The 19,349-nt window shown below is 35.0% G+C and overlaps 1 protein-coding gene across 1 annotated transcript; it reads right to left on the bottom strand.

The window, feature by feature from the left end:
- Window positions 1–10,280: 10,280 nt before the first annotated feature.
- On the bottom strand, window positions 10,281–19,135 carry LOC144965638 (cyclin-dependent kinases regulatory subunit-like). Its single transcript, XM_078901191.1, has 3 exons — window positions 18,889–19,135; window positions 15,446–15,573; window positions 10,281–10,825 (listed from the first exon to the last, which is right to left on the bottom strand). The coding sequence occupies exons 1-3, from the start codon at window positions 18,996–18,998 to the stop codon at window positions 10,788–10,790; spliced, it is 276 nt and encodes a 91-aa protein (XP_078757317.1). The 5' UTR covers window positions 18,999–19,135; the 3' UTR covers window positions 10,281–10,787.
- Between the last annotated feature and the right edge of the window lie 214 nt (window positions 19,136–19,349).

The following is a 19,349-nucleotide window of genomic DNA, read 5'->3' as shown; positions in this document are numbered from 1 at the left end:
CTTTCCATCTTTGTCTTGGAATGAGATTACTTGGTTTTGTCCTGGACCTGGTATGATATTTTTTTCCTTGTAAATCATCTCTCTGTTATGCACTGTATTGTTTTGTTTACATATTATATATGGTTTGTAAACATTTCAGTGTATCCCTCTTTGTTGGGACCTGTGCTTGTGTCTGGATGAGAGTTTTAGGTGATCTCAAACTGAGTACTTTGTTAGTGTGCTCTTGGAGTCTACATCTGTTTCCTATTTGAACCCATTCCCCTTTGTCTTACCTTTTCTTGGGTGATTTAATTGTAATTCTAGAACTTTTTACTTTCTAATTTTCTTCCTTTTTACTGGCGCTGATATGATCTTAATGTGTTGCAAACGTTGTAAAATCCTGAAAAACAAACAAATAAACAACTAATCCCCTCTGTCTATTTCCTTGCACTGATTGGACCTAAATGTGTTGCAAGCGTGGTAAAACCTGTAAAAACACAATTGAAAAATCACATTCCTTAAATGAAAACTGTATTTATAGACTCTCTGATTTTTGTGCCATTGATGTTTTAAAATTTTTCTTTCATGTGCATCTACCATACGCTGTCTCCCCAGGAAAATGCCAATGCATCTGCATATATATGCGGTCGCATAATTTTTTCCTTCCTCATTTCTGAATTGCATAGTTCATATTTATTTACATATATTTATGTATGTATCATTGTCTGCATTTTATACGTCTCTACAAAAATTTCCTTTTTGGATGAATAAAGTATATTATTATTATTATTATTATTATTATTATTATTATTATTATTATTATTATTATTATTATTATTATTATTTATTATTATTATTATTATTATTATTATTATTATTATTATTATTATTATTATTATTATTATTATTATTACATTATTATTAAGGTCTTTTTAAAAGTAGCAGATTTTAAAAAACATGACATATGATTTGTGAACAACAGGAATGCATAGCAATGTCGATTAAAGTTCTTATGCATTATCGAAAATGCATTCTTTTACTTGGGTTTGGATTGGGGAATGTAATTAATCAGATACTGGTACTTTGCAACACCGAATCATCTCATCCAAAAATTCTCCCTTCATTTATTTTTTTCTATTGTTTCATTAGTTCCTTTCTCCATTTGTTTTCCACTTCTATTTTGCTTGTACTTTCACTTGTTGCTACACATTCTACACATCTAATTTATATGCACAGTGTTTACACTAGAAATTCTTTGTTGGTGAAAAGGGCTTAATGATTTTAACAAATCTGGTTTCTATTATGAAAATTGACATTATTTTTTAAATATATTATTTTTATATTTTTGTTGCTGTTAATTTCATACATATGTAGGCTATGTGTATTTTTTTTTACGAACAATAAACAATTTATTCACTTCAATTCAATGTAGAAAAGGTGGATTTTACTGTAAATTTTATTAAATCATCCTCATACACTTCTGTAAAAATTACATCACAGTAAAAGGCAGCAAATATCGAAAGACAATGAAAATTGAATTGTTCTTAGAAGTGCTCAAGAAATAAATGGTTAATCTACTAACTAAAACTCACTTCTTACTTTCTTTTTGTGGTTATCACATTGTATCGTGCCATAATTTTTCTGTCAACATATCAGGCTATGAATTTACAAAGCCTACAACAATCATACTTAGGTAATCACATTTTCTCCTAAAATTCCTGAATTATAATGATGATTTTGCCTTTACTAGCTACACTTAGACTTGTTGCATCACTTCCCACAGTTTATCTAGTCATAATTTCAGATTTTGTGTTTTATTTTTTTATTTTTAATCACTCCAACCTTCCATTCCATTGTAGTTAAGTTTTTTATTTCTATTCTGTGCCCCCCCCCCCCCCCCCCCCCCCTCTTTCCCCATCAGATCTGTAAAGATGACAATATACTTTATTTGCTTTATTTTTTTAAATTCTTCAACTGAAATGTGATGTCAATTTTGTTTATTTTAATTTTAAAAAATGCATTTGTCAAAAAGGATATTAATGGTTTTAGATTTTATTGAAAATTTTATAAAATTAATCATTACCAAGAAAAAAAACATGGAGTTGGATTTAACAGCACTAATTAAATTTCCTGTCTCATCCAATGTTTGGTTCTGGTCAGTACCATCTTTCTTGTGACAAGATACTCCTTTTACAGTGGAACTCGTGTATAACAAGTCTGGATATAATAGGGACCGGTTATAACAGGGGATTTTAAAATCCCTGTTTGTTTTTTTTCTCCCTCTTGGCTTTTATTAAAATTTACCGGCTATAAAAGGGACTTTGAAGAGTCTAATCTTTTATAACAAGGGCAAAGAGCCCACACTTATCTATTGTGTGTGTGTGTGTGTGTGTGTGTATAGGCTGTTTACTACGAAACTAAATCTTTTTTCAGTATAACATTGGACTTGCTGCAAGGAGACTGTGTGTAGCACAAAACACACAATAGAGAGAGAGAGAGAGAGAGACATGGTGATTAGGCCATATAGGTTATTTCCCCTAAAATTCGCCTTTAACAGGACTTGGTTATAACAGAGTTTAGACCGGTCCCACCTAAAGTGTTATACTGAGGTTCCTTGGTAATATTGTTGATTATGTTTGATTAAAAATTTCAGTTTGGTTCTGATAATATTGTGCTGGTTACATTTTATGTGAAGCTAGCGACTTTTCACTTCGACAGTAGGTATGCCTTAGGAAAGGCATTTGCACACACTTCCTTGTTCCACCCAGCACTGATTGAGTAGCTGAGTCTATTAATATTAATTAAAACGTGCAAAAAGTACTTTGCAATAGACTAATGTCCTATCCAAAGGGTAGCAAGCAATTGTTGCTGTCATTTTAGCGCTACAGGACCTAGAGAGTGTTATGGCTATGCTTAGTACTTTCATATCATGGGGAATGCACAGAGTAACCATAATTTTTTTAAGAGGAATCTTTTTTAGAATACAGTGGAATCCTGATAAAGCCAACTCTGTCAGACCATAAAAAATGGGTTGAATTTATCCGCTATTAATGTAACACACTCAGAAAAAATTGTGATCCAGCAAATTATGTTGACTTAAAGCAAAGGTCGACTTTAAGAGTGTTGACTTTATGTGGATTCCATTGGGTAATGTAGATGTTGCTGCTCGACGCTTGAAGAAATGAATAACAATGTGAAATTGAATGCAAGCTTCAATTTAACATACGAAAACAGATAAAATGGACGTTTTGGGTTTCCCCTTTATCAACAAAACAGGATGGATGAAGCACTACAAGCGATTGAGATAATTATCTCATTCGTCTGTAGTGTTTCATGCACCCTCTTTTGTTGATAAAGGGGAAACCCGAAACGTCCATTTTATCTGGGGTTTTTTATATTAATATTATTAAATTGAAGCTTACATTAAATTTCACATTGTTATTTATTTGTGGATTCCACTGTACTTGATAAGTATAATATTTTAATGAATACATTAGATTCAGCATCATTACAGTTTTTATATGAGATGCAATATATGTATTTACAAGATACGCTTTGTATCATAGCTTGTTTTCAACAAGAAAGATTTGATATCAATTATCAATGCAAAGTTTGCTAGGTGGGTCTTATGACCCCTCACGTTGGATGGAGAGGCCACTTTTGCCTAGTCTTCTATTCCCTATCTTTCTTCCATTTCCACTTTTACTTTCTGTCTTTGTTCTCAATTTTTTTTCTTGGTCCTGGCAGGTATCCTTAGCTGAAAAGGAGACGTCAAATATATGTAGTTTCTTTCTTTTCTTTTTTTTTTCGTTGTAAATTATCTCTGTTGTGCTCTGCTATTGTTATTATAATTATTATCATCATTAATATTACTATTATTATTATTGTAAGTATTGGTGTTATTACCGTTGTATTTTTGTTGTTGTTAATGGTATCATTATATTTTTTGGTTTCATTTACCATTTTTTTTCTCACTTTCATGTACGTTGTCATCAAATTGTATGAATTATTGGCGAAAGCATAAGATTAAATAAACTATGAAACTCTGGGTGGGGATACTGACCTCCCATAGCGGGCAGGGAGGTTCATACTGTGCCCTCTATACCCTTATATCTGTTTTCCAACATGCTTTCTGTCTTTGTCTTGGAATGAGATTACTTTGTTTTGTCCTGGCCCTGGCCGGAGTCCTGGCTGGGAGGGAAACAGTCAAATGCATAGTTTTGGGAGATGATATTTTTTTCCTTGTAAATCATCTCTCTGCTATGTATTATTATATTTGTTATTTTGAATATATAATGTAAGCATTTGAATTTGAGTGTATTCCTCTTTGTTGGATTTTGTGCTTGGGTCCGGATGAGACTTATAGGTGATCTCAAACTAAGTACATTGGTGGTATGCTCTTGGAAGCTACATCTGATTCCTATTTGTTCCCAGTTCCCCTTTGTCTTACTTTCTCTTGAGTGCTTTAATTGTAATTCTAGAACTTTTTACTATTCCATTTTCTTCTTTTTTACTGGCGCTGATATAATCTTGATGTGCAAGCGCCATAAAAACTTAAAAACAAACAATTTTGGTGACACTCTCTACTTTTGTTTGATTGTTCTGAATTTGTTAATAGAATTCATTACAACTTGTGTCTAATTATAAAACAAGCAATAAAAAAGATTACAATAAATTCATAACCTATTCTTGCATTCTCTCTCTCTTTTTTCTCTCATATCCATATTTCTCTCTCAGCCACCCTTATATCTTCATATTATGTTTATAGATATCATTATTATTATTATTATCATTATTATTATTATTATTATTATTATTATTATTATTGAACGTATTGATGTTATTACGATTGTTGTATTTTTGTGTGGTGTATCAGTTTATTTTTTGGTTCCATTTACCTTTTTTTTTTTTTTTTTTTTTTTCCACTTTCATGTATGTTGGCATCAAATTGTTGATTTATTGGCGAAAGCCTAAGATTGAATAAACTTTGAAACTTTGGTAATAGAAAGATAATTATGTAACAGTAAGTTAGGCTGATCGATTTAAGAAATGATTGTATTTAAAGGATAATTTAAATTTGCTTTGTATATATGGACTATGTTTTGCAATTGATTAAAGATTCTTATTTATAAGCTGCATCATCACAAGGTTGCAATAATATAGACAAATACTTCCTGGTCTTTTGGCCAAAAGTTTATCATAATCTCTTGACATAGTGGGCGACATTATAGGCCTCTAAAATGTTTAATTGGAAATAAATTATATTTGCAAAAGGTCAGGATGTGTCTAATGATCAGAAGTGCTTAAGGACTAATAATATATTAAATAACTATAAATAGCTATGTTATATTTGCATTAGATTTGGGCTTGACTGACGGGCCGGTAGATTTTCCTCCTTTTTGACAAATTGTCATTATCATCACTGGGGGACCTGTGCTTGTGTCACGACGAAACATTAAGATAATCTCAAAATAAGTACGCCGATAGCGTGTTCTTCCTTTTTCTTGGGTACTTTAATTGTAATCCTAGAACTTTTTACTAGATCCCATTTTCTTCCTTTTTACTGGCGCTGATATGACCTTACATTTGTTGCAAGCGCCGTGAAACCCTTAAAAACCAACAAATACCTTTCTCTTTCATGAACTAATTATGGGTTTTTAGGAAAATTAATCGTAAATCTTTTGCAAATTTTCCTGTTTTTAGCTTGCAAAATTTGGGATTTTTTTTTCTCAAAAAACCGCCATGTCATTTCAAAGTGGGATCCATTGTTTCAGCCTGAATGGGACTTTTAGATAATAATATAATGACAAAATAGGCACTTTGATGGAATTATCATTGAATCATCTACAACTTTCCACCAATCATCTTCCTTTTTACGGAGTTTAAATGATCTACAAGTGTCGCCAGTGCCATAAAACCCCTAAAACAAAAATAAAGAATTAGTATTATTTTATTTTTTTTTTTTTTTTTATTAGTATTATTTTATTTCTAAATATATTTTGATTTTTCTTTAATAAAGGCTAACTTTTGATATCCATGAAATATTTGAATTGTCTTATTCATGATGAATCTGGGTGGGGTTCCTGACCTCCCCCCATGCCATAGTGGGCAGGGAGGTACTTACTGTGTCTTCTATCTCCCTCTATCTGTTTTCCAACATGCTCTCTGTCTTTGTCTTGGAATGAGATTACTTGGGTTTTGTCCAGGCCCTGGCTGGGAGGGAAACAGTCAAATGTTTAGAGTTTTGGGAGATATTTTTTTCCTTTGTAAATCATCTCTCTGTTATGTACTGTATAGTATTATGTTTTATTTACTTGGTGAGATTCCTGACCTCCCATAGTGGGCAGGGGGTACATACTGTGTCTTCTATCCCCTTATATCTGTTTTCCAACATGCTTTCTGTCTTTGTCTTGGAATGATATTACTTGGTTTTGTCCTGGACCTGATCGGAGTCCTGGCTTGGAGGGAAACAGTCGAATGCATATAGTTATTTTTTTGAGAGATGATATTTTTTTCCCTTGTAAATCATCTCTCTGTTATGTATTATTACATTGTTATTTTCAATGTAGAATGTAAGCATTTGAGTGTATTCCTCTTTGTTGGATTTTGTGCTTGTGTCCGGATGAGACTTATAGGTGATCTCAAACTAAGTACATTGGTGGTATGCTCTTGGAATCTACATCTGATCCCTATTTGTTCCCAGTTCCCCTCTGTCTTACTTTTTCTTGGGTGCTTTAACTGTAATTCTAGAAATTTTTACTATCCCATTTTCTTCCTTTTCACTGGCGCTGATATAACCTAAATGTGTTGCAAGTGCCGTAAAACCCTTAAAACAAAAACAAAACAAAACTTGGTTTTGTCCTGGCCCTAGCCGGAGTCCTAGTTGGGAGGGAAACAGTCAAATGCATAGTTATTGTTTTGGGAGATGATATTTTGTTCCTTGTAAATCATCTCTCTGTTATGTATTATTACATTGTTATTTTCAATGTAGAATGTAAGCATTTGAGTGTATTCCTCTTTGTTGGATTTTGTGCTTGTGTCCGGATGAGACTTATAGGTGATCTCAAACTAAGTACATTGGTGGTATGCTCTTGGAATCTACATCTGATCCCTATTTGTTCCCAGTTCCCCTCTGTCTTACTTTTTCTTGGGTGCTTTAACTGTAATTCTAGAAATTTTTACTATCCCATTTTCTTCCATTTCACTGGCGCTGATATAACCTAAATGTGTTGCAAGTGCCGTAAAACCCTTAAAAACAAAAACAAAACAAAACTTGGTTTTGTCCTGGCCCTAGCCGGAGTCCTAGTTGGGAGGGAAACAGTCAAATGCATAGTTATTGTTTTGGGAGATGATATTTTGTTCCTTGTAAATCATCTCTGTTATGTATTATTATATTTGTTATTCTTAATGTATAATGTAAGCATTTGAGTGTATTCCTCTTTGTTGGATTTTGTGCTAGTGTCCGGATGAGACAAAGGTGATCTCAAACTAAGTACATTGGTGGTATGCTCTTGGAATCTACATCTGATCTAGTTCCCCTATGTCTTACTTTTTCTTGGGTGATTTAATTGTAATTCTAGAAATTTTTACAGAAAAAAAACTACGTATTCAAGAAGAAAAGAGGAAGGCACACATGACACAGATAGCTTACTTACGTATAGGGTACGGAGATGAAGTGGGAGAATTGCAGTTATTGTGTGGACTATTGATGTTTCTCTGAGCACCCATGTCGACGCAATAAAAGGCTAGTAAGAGAGTTGCGTGACTGAGCGATCAACAGGTTGATACACTTCGAAGTAGTATGTGAGTTAGAGTGAGGGATGTGTGTCTCGTGACTGATCAGGTAACTATGCCTAATGAGAAGTGAGATAGTGAAGAGCTCTCTGTGAAGTCTGAGGGTAAGATTATGCGCTAATCGAGTTTTGAAGTGCATTTAGTTGCTGTCAATGGCACAGTTGGAATGGGTGGAAAGCAGAGGAAAGGAAGAAGGTAAGAGTTAACCGTTGCATTGTTCCGACCCGCCTTGTGTCCTGAAGTAAGTGGAAGAGGGGGAATGGAAGTCAAGTCACGTCATCTGATTTATTTACCAAGGGAGATAACTCGAAATGTGGTCTTTGTGTTTAAAAAAGAAACATTTCCCCAGTATTGCTTCGCTTCAAATTCCATATGCATGGATATAGCGGGACTCGGCTACAGTGGGGATGTTTTGCTAGTCCCACTATCCCTGTTATGTCCCGAATTTCATTGTACTTGGTTTGAGATCACCTAAAAGTCTCATCCATACACAAGCACAGGTCCCCGCTGATAGAAATACACTCAAATGTTACAAATCATAATCCAGTGAATAACAATAATAACATGATATACTAAGGAAAAAATATCATCTCCCAAACCTAACTAAAACTATTATACATTTGACTGTTTCCCTCTCAGCCAGGGTAAGGACAAAACCAAGCAATCTCACTCCAAGGTAAAGACCGAAAGCAACTCGGAAAATAGATATAAGGGGATGGAAGACAGCATAACCTCCTGCCCACCCCTAATTTGGTGGGACTCCAAGCAGAACTACACACTTATTTCCAGCGGAATCCGTATTAAAGCCAACACCGTCATTGCAGAAACTTTGGTGACTTTAAAAACCCCACGAAAACTGCATTATAAATGGAACACACTTAGATAAAGAACAGAAAAGACTAACACTAACAAGAAGTGTTGACTTAATGCAGATTCCACTGTATATAATTATATTAATATAACATAAAAGAAGGCCCAAGGATTGAGCCCTGTGGGATGCCAGCTTCTACTGACACTGGATTCAAACTTAGATAAAGAACAGAAAAATGGGACCAACAAGAAGTGTTGACTTTATGAGGATTCCACTGTATATAAATATATTAATACAACATAAAAGAAGGTCTAAGGATTGAGCCCTATGGGATTCCAGCTTCTACTGACACTGGACAGAATGATTTACATAGCAAGACATAAAACTATAAATCCATCTGTTTCCCTCTTCAAAAGACTCCAGATGAAACCAAATGCCATCATTCCAAAATAAAGACAGTCACATTAAAGAGGAAAATGATTTAGGAAGATTGAACAGCAAGGTTGTTTTGTTTTGTTTTGTTTTTAAGGGTTTTACGGCGCTTGCAACACATTTAGGTTATATCAGCGCCAGTAAAAAGTTCTAGAATTACAATTAAAGCACTCAAAAGAAAGTAAGACAAAGGGAAACTGGGAACAAATAGGGATCAGATGTATATTCCAAGAGCATACCACCAATGTACTTAGTTTGAGGTCACCTATAAGTCTTATCCAGACAAGCACAAAATCCAACAAAGAGGAACACACTCAAATACTTACATTATACATTTAAAATAACACATACAATAATACATAACAGAGAGATGATTTACAAGGAAAAAAATATCATCTCCCAAAACAATAACTATGCATTTGACTGTTTCCCTCCCAGCCAGGACTCCGACAAGGGCCAGGAAAAAAAACAAGTAATTTCATTCCAAGACAAAGATAGAAAGCATGTTGGAAAACAGATATAAGGGGATAGAAGACACAGTATGTACCTCCCTGCCCGCTATGGGAGGTCAGGATCCCCACCCAGACAGCAAGGTTGTAGTCGGATGAAGAAATAGTCTGCTATAAGCAGGGACCAATATTCCCCCCAGCCTATAAATATGTGTTCCAAGACAGACGGAAAGCCACCTGGAAAAGGAAATTAGATATAGGCTGGAGGCAAACATTTAATGCAAAGACATTTAATGCAAAGACATTAACTGACCTCTTTCTGAGTAAAAAGACTATGTACTGTTTCCACCGTTTAGCAGGTGATTGGAAAATATACTGAAGGTTCATAGCATACTGAATTCCGTAAACATAAGGAAATTGGCAACTTTGTATACGGGTTTAGAGGTTAGCAAGTGTGAGCTTCCCACCCACTATGGGAAGTCAACAGTAATTTAAGAAACAAGCCACAAAGTGTGCCCAGGACTGACACAACCAAGCGCTGACATGGGATCCTCGTTGTAAAAGGATCCCAACATACAAAGAAATGAAATATAATTTTTTTTTTCAAATGCTCACATCCGACTATTACAATTTTCCCAAAGACCCCAGCTAAAGAATCTTCATCAAAGATACCAGAAAGTGAAAGCCAAAGTAAGGGGCACAGAGACAGTGAATTTGAAAGAAAAAAAAACCCCACCTTTTCAATACACTTATTTTAACCCCCCCCCCCCCCCCCCCCCCCCCCCCCCCCACTCAAAAAAACACAGAAAGCGGCATTTATAAAACAAATTGAAACAACTTTATTGCCAATGCAACCATATTTCAACTATCGAAGTCTTTTACCATATGTAATATACTTGTATTCATATAATAAATGCAATTTCAACATTGGAAAAAAAGTAACTACAACTTAATGAATGTTGACAATTCATCAATTAATAAAAAAGGAAAGAACACAGTGGCTTAAAACTATAAGGGGAAAAAATGTTTTAAAAAAACAAAAAACATGAGGAAATAAAAAAAAACAAGACATATAGTGATCAAAACTATTAATAATGAACCATTTCTAAATTGAAATATTTTTAAAAAGTGGTTACATCCAGGCTGGCAGCATATTATTATGTACTTGTATAGTTAATGTACAAATGGGATGAGGAACTATTTACAAATTGTAGAATGGAGAAGGAAGAGATGAATGATCAACAATGATTGAAGTCCAGTCCAATGATAAGTAATCCGTAATGGGAAAGAGCGATGATGGCTTATATTCTGATCTTGTAAACCTATGAAATCCTTCTCCGGAACAACAAAACATGGGGCTCTGTAATAAAATAAAATCAAATATTTAGTGATGGAGAACAGTGACGGGTATACAAAAATTAATAAAAATGACCCCACTTCCAATCACTCAACCCCATTACATTCAAAGCCTGCACAAAATTATCACTCCCGTAATATATTGTATTTATCTTGAGGGAACGGGTGCAAAATTCAGCTGAATCAAGCCATAATCACAATAAAACAGGATCATACTATTTTCAAAAACTCCCAAGATCACCCACAAAAAGCGTGATTTTTTCTTTTTAATCACAAAATACCAAGTGATTCAAATATCAGTCTTGACCATTACAAAGACATTTATAGACTTGCCAACTTTTCAGAGAAAATTTGAGGAATTTTTTTTTTTGGGGGGGGGGGGGGGGGGGGGGGGGGACAAACCAGAAAGTAAATAAGATAATGATAACCATGGAGGTAGTGAAGGGCAGATATCAGGAATTTCCAGACAAAATTATAGTTGGCAGGACTGGATTAAAAACTAAAAGCCTTTGTTATGAAATCCAATATAAATATGCTGAGCTGACAACCACAAGAAGAGAAAGATTAAAATCACAAAACCGATTTAAAAAACCCTGACATATACTAGGAGACTAAAAACGCATCAAAAGTATGCTGTGATAATGGCAATTGGGTACCTCTAAATGCGTGTTTATTGTGGTGTGTCCAATCTCATTTGCTTCAAAGTTTAGCTATATACAGACCTGCCAACCTTCACAGGATGAAAAGTGTATTCTGTCTGCACATGTGGAAAAAAAGTGTGCACTATACAAAAATTTATATAAAAGTTAACACCAAACCCAAATCAAAATAAACTCTGATCATCAGTCAAGCAATCTCTAGTGATTACAAAATTATCGATTTATCGAGAAACTAAAACTTACTGACCATTTTAAATTAGTATAAGGTTCAGAAATTGCAATATCTAAAGAAATTGCTTTCGAAACATTCAAAGAAATGACCAAAAGACCCAAAACATGATAGTAGTATTGATGCTAGTGTCAGCAGAAGAAGTGGTCGTTGTAGCGAAGGTGCTCTAGTGGTGGTGGTGATGATGAAGCGGTGGTGGTAGAAGTGATGTGGTTGTTGTGGCAGTGACAATGCTGTGATGGCGGTTGTAGAAGTGGTGATGCTAAGAGATGCTGATGCTGATGTACCAAATGAAGTTGTGATGGTGATAACTGCTGGCCCAGTACATTAGTTATGAGTAGGATCTGAGATAAAATATGTGGGAGAGTGGTTCTCAATTCAATAGATGACATTTTGAAACTGTAGCAAGATATTTTCCATATATGTTATCTAATGATCCATCTCTCTCTCCATTTTCTTTTTGAGCATTCACTACTACTTTTACTACTACATACTATTACTTTGGTCAAATGATGGGAAATTCGCAAGTATGTAACATGCAAAGACAAATTAAAAAAAAAAATTGAATCAAATCCCGTCCCTAAGTAATTATAAAGGGAGATAATCCATTTATGTTTAAGCTTATTAGCAAAAGATGTTAGTTCAATTTAATTTTCACAAAAGCTTAAATGTGGTCTGAGACTATTTAAATTATAAACTAAACTTATATGCATAATCATATGCAAATCCTCAAAAATGTATGAGAAAAATATTGGTGAAAACACCTGCATCATATAACTGAAATGACAAAACTATTGTGCTAAATGTGATGCATCAGTTGGTGTACAACATGTGTGCATCAAATGTAACAACATCATTCATTCACATAGCATATTAAAAAAAAAAAATCGTACTAAATCCTTTGCAATCGTAACCGCATATTTGGGTTCAAAAATTGTACTAAAATACGGGAAATCGTACTTGTTGGCAGGTATGTAAATATATGGTGCAACCTCTGGATAAAAAAAATAATTGAGCTTTGAGCTTTTATATAGAGCAATACCCACTAAACATGCTCAAAGAGCTTTACAAGGGGTCCCTAACCAAAGGCAACACGTAACACGAGACATGATGCCTGTTAGGCGATATTACAATTTTTTTTTGGACAGGAACAATGTAGTTAACGGCCAGGTACTCATTTTACACCTGAGTACGATGAGAATGTGAGTAAAGAACCTTTTCCAAGGGCTCAACTATGCGCAGAGCGAGGCTCGAACCCAGGACCTTCTGATCCGAAAGCGAGTGTCATACCACTAGACCACATAGCCGCACAACCTCTGAATAACGACACCTCTGAATAATAACATTGACCTCTGGTCCCGATCTTATTATGTACAGTGCAATCCCTGGATAACCACATCGCCCAGGACTGGACATTATGTTTGTTTGTTGCTTTAGGTCTCTTCCAACACAATTGAGGTTATATGAGAGACCGCTGAAACAAAAAAACAAGCAATCTAACAAAAATAGTACAAATGTCAATCAAAATCATAACCTAAAGATATCATAAGCTAAATTATAAATAACCAAGAACAAACAGGCAGAGGATTTACAGGAAAAAAAATATCCCCTGTCAAAAATACAATCACAAACCAAAGAAGCAGGATAGGCTAGTAAAGAGAAGAAGAAACGACATCACTATCGGATCGTACACCCATGCGAACATCATAGGTATATGATTCAAGGGTGATGCTCCCATCCAACCACCCGCCTGGACATTATGTCGTTATGAGTGGTAGTCCAGTGAGACCCATGATAAAAATGATGCGCAAATCAGTGCTTGTGAAAAGAATGTGTATTATCCCTGTTGATAAAGGGTTTACCAGATACGCTTACACTCTCTGATGTGTATTGTCATTTATTTTACCGTAAACAGTGCTTGAATGCTATTTTCCCTCTGTTGTTCACCTGGGCTTGGGACTGACATGAATGCAGCTGTTTTATTAAATGGCATTTTAATAATACAATGGAACACATCTTGATTCGTCAGTGATCGGCAACACAGTCGACTGTGCCAAGACTGCAGAGATCCTCATGGTCAACTTTGATATTAAAAAGTCGCCAAGAGAACAAACATTTTTCCCCCTCTGAAAAACTCAATGGTTTTGATGGCCAATTTTGGATAACGCAAATTTTCTAAATACCCGATGGCAACAGTGATGAAACGAGTTCATTAGTAAAAGAGGAAACAGGTGTACTCGTCAGTCAATTGCAAAGTGATCTGGCCTATGAGTACGCTTTTTATTGTCTAAGAGTGCAGATGTCCACCATATACTCAGACCTGCCAAATAAAGGCAACAGCAAGAGAGGATTTTCGGCCTGATACCACACATCTGCAGACCAAACTGTATGGGGCCCTGAGAGCCGAGGAAGTGTGTGTGTGAAATGAAAAGAAGTAGGAGATGACATTGGTCGGAAACGATAATGCCTATAAGTGGTATCAAGTGTCTGTGTCAAATGCTGATAATCACTATATTGATGTCACTAAACAGGGTTAATGTCGCTATTATAGGGTTATTATTACTAATAATATTATATGGCAAAAAAAAATTTTTTATTGAGACCAGAGGTCAATGTTGCTATCCGAGGTTGCATTGCAATTAGTAATAAAAAAAATATATTAAAAATTTATGGTTCCTCAAACTCTTGCTATGCCTATCAAGCTATTGACATGGACGCTTTTTAAAACTAATATCTTATACTTATAGTATGACCTTCAATTCTTCAATCTTCAGTCTATTCACCGAAAATAAGTTAAGAAGCCTCTTTTTACTGTGGGTTTATTTCTACGCCGTGCGTTTACACCCCATACACTTTTTAAAAATTATGTCAGGTATCATATAATTTACTAAAACTATTCAAAGAAACATTTAAATTGTTTAGTTTTTGTTTGTTTGTTTTAAGGGTTTTACAGCGCTTGCAACACATTTAGGTTATATCAGCGCCAGTAAAAACGGAAGAAAATGGGATAGTAAAAAGTTCTAGAATTACAATTAAAGCACCCAAGAGAAAGTAAGACAAAGGGGAACTGGGAACAAATAGGGATCAGATGTAAATTCCAAGAGTATACCACCAATGCACTTAGTTTGAGATCACCTATAAGACTCAACCGGACACAAGAACAAAATCCAACAAAGAGGAATACACTCAAATGCTTACATTATACATTGAAAATAACAAATATAATAATACACAACAGAGAGATGATTTACAAGGAAAAAAATATCATCTCCCGAAACAATAACTATGCATTTGACTGTTTCCCACCCAGCCAGGACTCCGCCCAAGGCCAGGAAAAAAACCAAGTAATCTCATTCCAAGACAAAGACAGAAAGCATGTTGGAAAACAGATATAAGGGGATAGAAGACAATATGTACCTCCCTGTCCACTATGGGAGTTAAATGGTTATCACTAGTTCAAGTATTGAAAATTTTTTGACATTACACTCTGGAAAGTGTCTTCTTATTCTTTCAGCTTATCCCGCAATCTTTTACAGGGTTGCAAAACATGAATGCCACATCTCTACACATCTCAGTTCATTGCATCATCTTCTTCCAGACCCAGTTCTATCATATCGTCCTTTACCCTTTCCACCATCCAGTCTTCGGACGTCCCTTTTTCCTCTTTCACACTCTGGAAAGTGTGAATATTAGAAAATCGTAAATGTGTATATCATTACTTTTTACTAAAACATACCAGGGTCGTGTTTCATAAAGTGAATCCATCCTTGACTCTGCTGAACACCAATACTTCTCCACTCACTTTCAGACATCAGATGTGTTTTGGGGACAAGTTTAGCAAGTTCTTTTGGGACCATCACATGCCTGGATAGGAAAGTTTTAAAATAAGTTCAGTTTAACAGTTTCAGATGCTTATTTATTTTTTAAACATAAATCTTACTTTTAAGGAATGTGGAAAAAAGATTGAAGACCAAAAGTTTTTTTTAATGTTCATCAGTATTCACTAAGCAGCGTGCTAAACTACAATCTAAAACTATCTAAAACTCATAGCGTACATGAGTCTATTCACCGAAAATAAGGTAAGAAGCCTCTCTTTTCTGTGGGTCTATTTCCACACCGCGCGTGTACACCCCAACGGCGGTACATAAAAACGGTGTGTTAATTAATTTTATCAATATTTATTGTCAAACTTTGATTCGTACTTCTTTACAAAGGGGTAATCTATTTCTAGGCCCTAGGCACTTTGAAAACTCCAATCCAGTGGCTGCCGATAGGCTCACTGAAAGGTGAAACTCGCTTTGTGGAAATTTATTTTTGGCCCTTTACTGTTTTGGTCACCATGGCGTTATTTGTGAACCTATGTGACTAATTTTGGTATCATTTTAAAGGGCACAAAAGCTTTATAATAAGCTTTCTAACTGTGTATTTCATTCTTACTTCCTGATTGTATTTCTCAGAAAGCTAATAAAATTTAAAAAATATCAATTTTTGAATTACAAGAACTTTTAAAATTATGGATACATTTTAATTATACTCCATACATCGATAGACAATTAATTGAAGAACATCTCTGCCAAATTTCATCAAAATTGATACACTCGCTCATTATTTTATTTTACCCGTCACCAACCCCACTTTTTAGGACAAAAAAAACCTCACATTTTTTTCCATTTTCATTTAACTTTCATTTTTTCCATACATTCCATACATGATACCCAACACTTGCCATTTAGGAATTGAAACAAAATTACTGAAAACAATATAAGTGGGCCATGTTGACTGCAAAACTCAAGCTTTCCCAATCGCTGCGAGATGCTGGTTTTGAGGCAGCAGTGAGATCACAGATTCTCTCTGTAAAATTGACCAAAAAATTCAACAGAAAAATATAAATAACTCTGGAACTGTTAGTCGTAGAGAAACAAATAAGGTATCAAATTTTACGTCTTATCGTCGTTATTTTTTCCATCAAGCTTCAAGCAGCAACATTTTCGTTAATTAACCAGCACTGCCAACGGAGGTGCATAAAAACAGTGCATTTTTATACACCACCAACGGAGGTGCATAAAAACTATTTCAATCGAAATGTCCGAGTGTCTGAAGAGGTTTGCCTCAAAAGTGATCCATGAACTACCGTTAACTCTTTAAGATTCAACCCGACAAAAACCGACAACGACATAATATTCATGGGCGGGGTAGCCAAGACTGGCCTCAGTAAGTAAAATCCAATCGTTGTGAAGGAAATGACAGGCCCTGTCACTGCCGCAGGGTGTTTTCAGCTTTGATTTTTATAAATTTGCCGACAGAAAAGAAAATATGTTTCAGAAATTGCGATTTAAATCCTATTTTATTTGCGGGTAAAAATAATTGACATTGCACTTTGTTTGGTAAAAATCGGTAAAAAATTACGACTTTGGTGATGAAAAATGACTTTGAAGACAATTATTGTAAACTTTTAAAAATATTATGAATAATTTATAACTCCCTTATTTGTGGGTCGATTTTGTCATTCGAGGTATCAATTTTATTGTAATAAAGAGATAGGAACTTCAGAGTTATTTTTTCTGATGCGAAATTATTACTTTGTAATTTTAGCACCAAGAAAAATAGTCGGTAAATAAATTTGTTACACCTCTTTGATAGACCGCCGGGGTCCGTTCGTGTAGAATTGTGAATCAAGCATCTCAAAGTCTTCAACCAATCACAGGCTATCTATCCAGCTGGCCGAAACAAAGACGCTTCTCCCCGTCAATGTATTACGCTATTGTTATGCAAGGAATATAAACCTTATGGAGTAGGCCTAAAAGCTAAAATCTAAAAGTAAAAAATATAATTCTGAGGAATTTGAAAGTCACATTGCTGAAATCAGCTTGAAAAAAGAAGTACATTGGTCTTTGTTTCATAAAAATCGGTTGAAAACCAACTGTTTTACGAATAAATTTGATTTTAAAAATTGCTTTTGTTTATTTTAGCTTTTTTTAGCAACTTTTTTATTTATCGGCCGATTTTCTTGATTTTTATATCATTCTTTATATCTCAAAGAGACGAGATCAGTGATATACTTTGTTTGTTTCAAATGTAACTAGAACATAATTTGGCTTTTTTACCTATCGACCATGCCTGGATAATTTATTCAACAACGTGGCGATGTGACGCAACTATTCCATGGCCATCTTCCACTGCATCCACAATGATTCAATTCATTGTTGACGGCTGTTGACACGTGAGCTGCCAGAACGACCAATCGTTGAAGGGTCAAGATGCTCAGTAGCCAATCGTTCTTCGGTCAAAAAAACTTAAGAACTCACGAGAACAAAAGTTTGAAATTTGGTGATGGACGGACCTATGAAATCGTTTCTGGGCGGAGTTTAGCCATGAGTGACCGTAGAAAACGAAAAGGCGACTCCAGATATCAAAGAGTAGGCTTATATCATCAAAGGATGTCTACATGATTGACATGGCCATATAGGGAACTCATTATCTACTCCCCCAAAAAGAATCTGAACACGAGAGGGTTAATAGACCTGTAAATGAGCTGTACAAAAAATTGACTGAAAATTTTAGACAAACCACAGACATGACTTTTTAAAATAAATGAGTGCAGTAGTATAAGAAAGGAAAGAGATAAACAGCGCCAATTTAATTAGATCCACACATCACATCCTTATCGATGCTCGAAAGCTCAAACTAAATATTTTTCATGATTGTATGAATCATGAATACACTAAAAATTGAACCCCCCAGCCCCAAAACGCGAACGGCAATTTCCAGTCACAACTTTCCTATGGGCGAGTTGGGTCACAATTTGACTGCCACTGCTGCTGCTAAACTGCCTAAATACACCAGCTTTTTCATTTTTATTTTTACTTGGATACTTGGATCGCCCCATGCCCATGCGACTCGCATTTCCATTTGATTGAAACCGACCGAGAGGGAGAGGGCTAAGGCTAAGGCAATGGAAACAAAACAATGGAACTGACTGTGGCTGTGAGGCCGACATCACAATTATATAAGCAAGCTATTCATCAGTTTCAGATGAAGTTAGTTTTCAAAAAGTGAAAAAACAAACAAACAGTAAAATATATTGCCTATGCCTTTATGAATATGACTATGACGGCGATGAGCGCCAAGTTGGATGAAAATGAAGTCGCCCACGGCCCACGAACAAAAACAAAACATTACCTGTACTCATAATCTTCATCGGTATATTTCTCAGAATAGTAAATCTGTTTCTGTAAGACTGCCATCTTCTCCTTCGGCAATTTGTGAGCAATTATTCTGTCGTTCCCCATTGTGAGTTCTGTTGGAATAACTTTTAAATTTGAAAAGATAATTTCTTCTTGACAGAGGACGAAAACACGTAGCTAAGCTAACCAAACGCCAAATGACGACAAAAGTTTAAATTCCGTCCCGAGAGTTATTCCGCCTATGAGTGATCGCCTTATCCGTGGTTTTCATTGGTTGTTGTAATTCTATTGCCAGATGGTCAGTGGATCGTAAAAACATACCAAACAGAATTTTTTTAAAGTGTCAAAAAATTGTTTTGTTTTTGTTTTTTGTTTTCTGATTTCAGTCAAATGATGTCCATTTCTTTACAAAATTTGAGGCAAAAGTGAAATCAAGAATATTTCGCATAACTTATG

Source organism: Berghia stephanieae, chromosome 2 (assembly GCF_034508935.2).
Source record: "Berghia stephanieae isolate SIO BIC M18660-M18661 chromosome 2, UCSD_Bste_1.3, whole genome shotgun sequence".
Classification (NCBI taxonomy): domain Eukaryota; kingdom Metazoa; phylum Mollusca; class Gastropoda; order Nudibranchia; family Aeolidiidae; genus Berghia; species Berghia stephanieae.
This window is presented reverse-complemented; position numbering and strand designations above follow the sequence as displayed.

What these genes read in the sequence shown, in the direction of transcription:
- LOC144965638 (XM_078901191.1), bottom strand. Translation starts at nt 18,998, where the DNA reads ATGGGGAACGACAGAATAATTGCTCACAAATTGCCGAAGGAGAAGATG. An exon ending in GATGAAGATTATGAGTACAG is followed by an intron (nt 15,574 to 18,888) that starts GTAATGTTTTGT and finishes TTTCCTATCCAG; the next exon opens with GCATGTGATGGTCCCAAAAG. An exon ending in CTTTATGAAACACGACCCTG is followed by an intron (nt 10,826 to 15,445) that starts GTATGTTTTAGT and finishes ATTTTATTACAG; the next exon opens with AGCCCCATGTTTTGTTGTTC.